The sequence below is a fragment of the Helobdella robusta genome (assembly GCF_000326865.2).
Source record: "Helobdella robusta unplaced genomic scaffold HELROscaffold_87, whole genome shotgun sequence".
In the NCBI taxonomy this organism is placed as follows: domain Eukaryota; kingdom Metazoa; phylum Annelida; class Clitellata; order Rhynchobdellida; family Glossiphoniidae; genus Helobdella; species Helobdella robusta.
The window spans coordinates 520,199-527,062 of NW_008705498.1; the positions used below are offsets into that span (position 1 = coordinate 520,199).

Sequence of the window (6,864 nt, forward strand, 5' to 3'; positions counted from 1 at the left end):
TTTTTGAGTTCTGCTTTTTAAATATCATTTGTAAAAATGGGTCGTGGGTTGGGTCGGGTCGGGTTGGGTTGAAAAGTTGCATTTTCAGGCGGGTTGGGTTGGGATGGGTTGAGTTGAGTGATGGGTTGGGTTGGGTCAGTAAAAATGGACCCATGTCCACTTCTGAGCCATGATGGTTGTTTGTTGTCTTAAAGTTTAATTTTAATGTATTCCATCCACAAATGTAATTTTTTATAGATGTTTAAATTATTCTTCAAATGATTTGTGAAGATTTTGTGACACTGCCCTTCGGTTTTTAATTAGTTTCTCTTACAGAGTTTGAATCTGCGCAGAGTCCTTCACCCCTTAAAACCGCCGACGCATACGAACATGCATGCATACAACTTGAAGGAAGATAACACGGAAACAATTAATTGCCCCCTACTATCTAGATTAATAATTCACAAAAATATCTTAAATAAATATTTTTCTAAAAGTTGTCTTTGGCTATTCACAAACCAATATAAATATATATATAAACAAATAAAATATAAAGATATATCGCATCCTCCACTTTTTAAAAGTAAGTCTGTGGGTTTTATTGAGTTGAAAAATTTTATTTAAAATGCAATTCAAGTTTGTTGTGCAATGACTGAGCTAATTATCAAATTAGTTAAGTTATTGCTATGAAATGCATCAGTGTGTCTACCTGCGAGACTTCGTTAAAAACTGCAGGATTAAACAACACATGAACTTTAACGTCTTGAACAACTACCGATTAGGCTCAGTAACATGAAGCACCACGAAGACAACAACACAACCACATCCAACATAACTACCTCAACAACAGTCCATACGAATTCAAATATAACAACCCACGCGTCAACTCAAGCAACCTGCGACTCCTCTTTTATTTACAGGGGAAATGCGCTCAACAACTCATCTTCATTTATGTTTTCGATGCATTTTATGCAAAATTTGACAGAAAAACAATTGTTCAAAGTTTACTCTCACGAAGAATCTTTTATGAATTTAAAAAAAAATGAAGGCAGGCTATCTTCAATTTTAGCAGGCATCAATGAAGGTTCGATCTTGTTTTCAAATATTTGGGAATGAAAATTGCCTAGCTTACTCTTTAGTTGCTTATGCATACAACACGCGAAACAGCAAATGACTAATTTTGAAGCAACTCATGAGAGAACAAACGATGGCACGATACAACACGTCGTCATCTCCTCGTGCAATCATTTCAGAATGTGACAAAACAGCGTTTATAACTAAACGAGCAAGAGGACATACGTGACTGCAACATCGCCATAACAGCCCAACAACGCTACCACACAAGATAAAAACACCCCAATGTCACCACATCACATCATCACTATGCCACAACATCTTAATGTCACAAGACAAGAATTGTATATGATAATTTAATTGGACGCCAGGAGCACGTTGTTGCTAATTAAGGAATAATAAGTCTTGGAGACGGAGTTTAGTTTCATCAAAGATGTCGGCAAAATTTCTAACATTTTTGTAACCAACGTAACATGTTTATATAATAGAATAACATTACAACACAATGACCTAACATTTTCCCAACATAACATAAAGTAACGGAACGAACTTGTCACACTCTAAAAACTTTTAATTATTCTTTGAAAAAATCAGAATCGGCAGAGACAGAATCTGTTACAACGTGCAAGACAATAATTTGAAAAATAAATAATGGAGTAAGAAAGTTTAAACATTGGAATTAAAATAGAATAAAGTATTGCTATCCAGCAAGCGAAGGAAGAGCAACAAAAAAGAAGGTCCCGTCGTTACCTCCTTAAAAATATTCATACGCTGTGGAAATCAATTATTTTTTGTCCAGCTATTGCTACATTGAAAACTGATGACATCATAAACATATGAAGCAGTCCATATTGACGTTTCAATCCTTACGCGGCTGAGCACCAGCATTCTGGAATATGAATCGTTATGCAGTGATCCTGGAGGTCTGCGAAGCCTTCCTCCTTCCTGAGAAAAACAACGAAACACAAATCACTGGAATGCAAGAAAGCTAAGAAGAAAGTGCAACAAAAAGACGAAGAAGGCATTGTTGTTACTTCATTAAAGCTATCCATACGATGTGGGAATCGAGGTCTTTGTTATACTAATAACGATAATAAGTCGGAGTCCAGTTGGAGTCGATTATTTTTCATTCCACTCCGACACCCTTGTTATACTATCGATCCAGAAATAATCTGCAGCAAGCTTCTAGGTTTTTCGGCGTTGAATTTCCAGATTTTTTTCAGATTTCCAAATTTGCAGAAATTTTATATTGGTATTATAAAATTTCTGTCGTGTGGCGTGTGGTTTAGATGCCTGCCACATGATGTAGTGTGTGGTTGTATGTGGCATAATGTGTGGCTGCCGGTCGTGTGGTCAGTGGTTATGTGTTGTTAAGGAGGCTAATGCCTTCATGGTTCGTAAAAATTTTGTCATGAATTCCTTGTTAATTTGTAGACATTGAGATGGTATAATTTTATGCTATTAATTCGTTGTGAAATGTTTTTGTATCAGCTAGATGTTTGTGTTGTATTATTGCTGTCGGCAATTTGTTGATGTAATGTTGCTAATGTCTTTTCATTAGCTTATGTGGTTGTTACTGTGATGTGATGTGCCTGGTATGTTAGTTGCTGTGTTATTGGTTTTTATTTGTAATGTTGAGAAATTGATGCCTTCTTGAGATGTTGTCGGTGTGTTGATGTGTGCTTCATTGTTTTGTTGATGTTGCGATCTATTTGTGTGGCATTATGCATTACTGCAATATGCGGCGTAAACATGGGATTCTGATGATGATGAAGCTACTGTTGATACTACTGCTACTACTGCTGCTACTGCTGCTGCTGTTGAAGTAACATGACATGCTGATATAAGTCATCATCAATTATGACCAACGATCAAAAAGAGCAACAATTGTTGAAGTTGTCGTCCAATACAACAATATAAATCCATGACATCAGTTAAATGTTCTTCATGGTATTTGTAAAATAATACCGTTCTGTATTTTCGGGTATGTATTTATATACATGGTTTATATACTTTCATTAATTTTATGTACTGTAGGAAACTACAAAAAAGTATGCATGCATACATATATGTGTGTATGTTTATGTATGTATGTATTATTATTATTATTATTATAAGAAAACTTGTATAGCGACTTTTATAGAACTACCCAAAGTCGCTATCCAACATAACCAAAAAAAATTTTTGTCCATTTAAGTAATCAAACAAAAGCATAAATATTTTGAAAATAAACATAAGTATACATTGTAAAAAGAATTAAAACAAAACAGATAAATCATTTAAATTCATGCACAGATGCACACATACTCTCGACCATACCCAATCACTCAAAGTAATGTAACAACCATATAAGAACCAAACAGCAACCATTTTAAACCAAATCATAGATACATTCATCCACACTTTATCCACACCAATCACACACAATTACGCTAAAAAGATGCACGATAACATATAATTCAGAACAACCATCAGATAAATACTCAACCACCAGCACAATAATTATAAATCGATTCAAATATTTGAAACACACGAAACACACACATCTCCTCACATCCAAAACACATTCAACGTAAGCACATCCCATCATAAAACACCCACATACATTACGTACTCGACAACTCAATTATATAATTAAAACGTAAATAAAAAAAACAGCATAAAACAAATGAATGTTCCGTTATCGATAAGCTACATTCATAAACAACAAAAGCAACATGCAACATACTATTCACAACTTCAATTGTGTGTTTTCAATTCTCTCCTAAACTGCAACAGTGACATCCCTGGTCGACGAATGACGCATGGAAGACTGTTCCATATTTTCGTACCACATACAGCAAAGTTACGAGACCCAATCTTCAATTTTGACACCCGATCTGTCAAGTTATTCTGATCGTTTGATCTCAAGACAAAATTTTGAGCAGTCATATCTTTGAGTGTAAACATCTCCGTCAGATATCGTGGTGCCAAACCATTTAAACACTTGAACATTAATAAGCAAATTTTAAAAACAATCCTCTTTTCAATTACCAACCAGTGCAAATCCTTAATCAATGGAGTCACGTGATCATACTTTCGTCCACCCATTACTACTTTAGCTGCTCTATTCTGTACAGATTGCAACAGTGCAATTTCATTCGCTGAAACACCATACAGTAGGCTGTTGCAGTAGTCCAAACGTGAGTGGACAAATGAATGAACTAATGCCATCAAAGCGGGCTTGCTGACGAATCTCTTAATGCGCTGCAACTGACGTAGATGAAAACAACATGACTTTACGACACCCCGTATATGATCCTTCATGGTCAGATTAGCATCAAGTGTGAAGCCCAGAATTGTGGATGATCTTTCAAATTTAACAATGACATTTCTAATGCATCTCGATGTATTTCTGATGTCTGCTGCCATGTACCAATTGGCACTAACTTGGTTTTATCTTTGTTCAATTTTATTCCATTTTGTGACATCCAAATATTTACTGCAGCCAACGCATCTTTCAGTCCTTCAGCTAAATCATCAAACTTTTCAACAGGAGCACATGACACTAATTGAATATCATCTGCATACGCATAACACTCCATCTTATAATTCTCCATCATGTCAAACACATCAGCAGTATACAAGAAGAAGAGAAATGGCCCCAACACCGATCCCTGAGGGACGCCAGTTAACATTTTTTGTTCATCCGAATATTCATTACCAAATAATATCCGCTGTGATCTGTCATTTAAGTACGACTTGAAAAATCTTAGCACAGTGCCTGAAATTCCATAGCTTGTTGACATTCTTTGAACAAGTATATTGGGATCCACACAATCAAAGGCAGCACTCATATCAAGTAAAGCTAACAATGTCACTTGCTTTGAATCTGATGCCTGAAATAACGTTGCCAACAGCTTTAACAGTGCCGTTTCCGTAGAGTGGAATCTTCTGTACCCCGACTGAAAGCACGGAAGAAGATTATTTTCATCCAAGTATTGCAGAAGCTGTCTTGTAACCACCCTTTCAACAATCTTTGCTATAAACAACAAATTTGACACAGGACGAAAACTCTTCAACTCATTTGCATCGGACGATGGTTGCTTCAATAGCGGTGCAACAATTGCTTTTTTAAAAATCATTGGATAACTTCCAGTTTTCAAACACATATTGATCAAATCCGTCAAGTACGGCAAAAACAGTTCAATGTGTTTTTTGAAAAGACTCGTCGGTATGGGATCTAGCATACATGTTGTCGGAGGGGCTTTCAAAATAACTGCCTTAACATCATCACTTGAGCACTCCAAAAATTCGAGAATATTTGATGTTCTTTAACCTTACAACTGAAAGAAGGTACGCCATGCCCTATTATGGTTTTTTTAATGTTTTCAATCTTTTTCCTGAAAAACTCTGCAAATTCACTGGCAGTAATTTTATTGTTTGCTACATCAACCGTGTTAGTTTTTTTGTTACATAAAACCTTGTTAGCGTTAGTGTTAACTAAATTGTTCCAATATGATTCTCCTTTTTTTGCAAAATGCTCTTGTTTCACATTCATTAGGCCAAGCCAGTTCTGCCTATTAACCATGCATTTATTTTTTCTATATTTGCGTTCATACCTTCGACAATCACGTTTAATTCCTCTACAGTCATTATCAAACCATGGTGCAGTTGGAACCATTCTTGTTTCAACAACATGAAGAGGCGCAACAGTATTAGCAATTCTCATCATTTCATTGTTGAAGAGCTCTGCTGCTTTATCTACATCGTCGTCATTACAAGCACCACTTATTGGAGATCCATTAATCAAGGTAAGCAAATGATTTTCATCCACACGTTTCCTTGCCCGTACAGTCTTTTTAACCTTTAACACAGGGGAACAAACTATTGGCAAACAAAATGAAACCAAACTGTGATCAAAAATGACACCACTAGGATATACCCTAACACGAGTAACAGGCATATTTATTACTGATACCACCAAGTCCAACGTTCCACCATGCATATGTGTAGGTTCTTTTATTACATTTTGCATTGAAAACATGTCAAACACATTCGATAATATCTTGGCATTAACATCATCATTTTTTTCGACATGCACGTTCAAATCACCTAATAATATTACATGATCACTCAATAACATTATGTTCTCCAAGATACTGGTCAATTCTTGAAAAAATGCTTTAGAAACCAACTGCGATCCTGGTCGATAAATGGCAAATAGTACAACATTAACTGTGCCTACTATCAATATAACCACAATTGCCTCAAATGTTAATAATTCCGGCAAAGCTATCCTTTTGTGTTTAAAGAGATCACGAAAGTAAATGATTAACCTCCCGTGATATGGATCCTCTCTTCGCAAACAATCAACAAACCTGAATCCATGGGACATAGCTAGTTTAACCGAAACATCATCTGATGAACCATGCCATGTTTTTGTTAACACAAGAATATCTAAGTCTTCATGTAATAATTCATAAATAGTGTCAGTCTTTGAAATCATTGATCTTATATTTAAGAGACCTAGGCGTAATTTTTTCAAATATCCATCATTAATATCATCAGTCCTACCGCTATCAACTCCATCATCATCCCCGTCACAGGTAACATTAATTCGACCATCATCAATAAATCTACCATCACGTCTATCATCATCACCAGGGTCATCATCACCACCACAACCACCCAATTGATCATTCACCGTGTTACTTTCCCTATAGTTAATGACAAAATTCACATTACCAAAATTTCCACTTTTTTTTTATTCATATCCGCCCATTGCCCCTACCGAAAATATTGCATTAACGTTTCTGTTTACATCATTTA

General features: G+C 35.7%; 1 protein-coding gene across 1 annotated transcript in view; it reads right to left on the minus strand.

Moving 5' to 3' along the window:
- Positions 1 to 171, minus strand: part of HELRODRAFT_182522 (hypothetical protein) — a gene marked incomplete at both ends in the record, with an annotated part of 5,079 nt that extends 4,908 nt beyond the window's left edge. The window contains one exon of the mRNA XM_009032766.1: positions 151 to 171. Coding sequence (XP_009031014.1) covers positions 151 to 171 — 21 coding nt within the window. The remainder of the gene's footprint in view (positions 1 to 150) is intronic.
- Between the last annotated feature and the right edge of the window lie 6,693 nt (positions 172 to 6,864).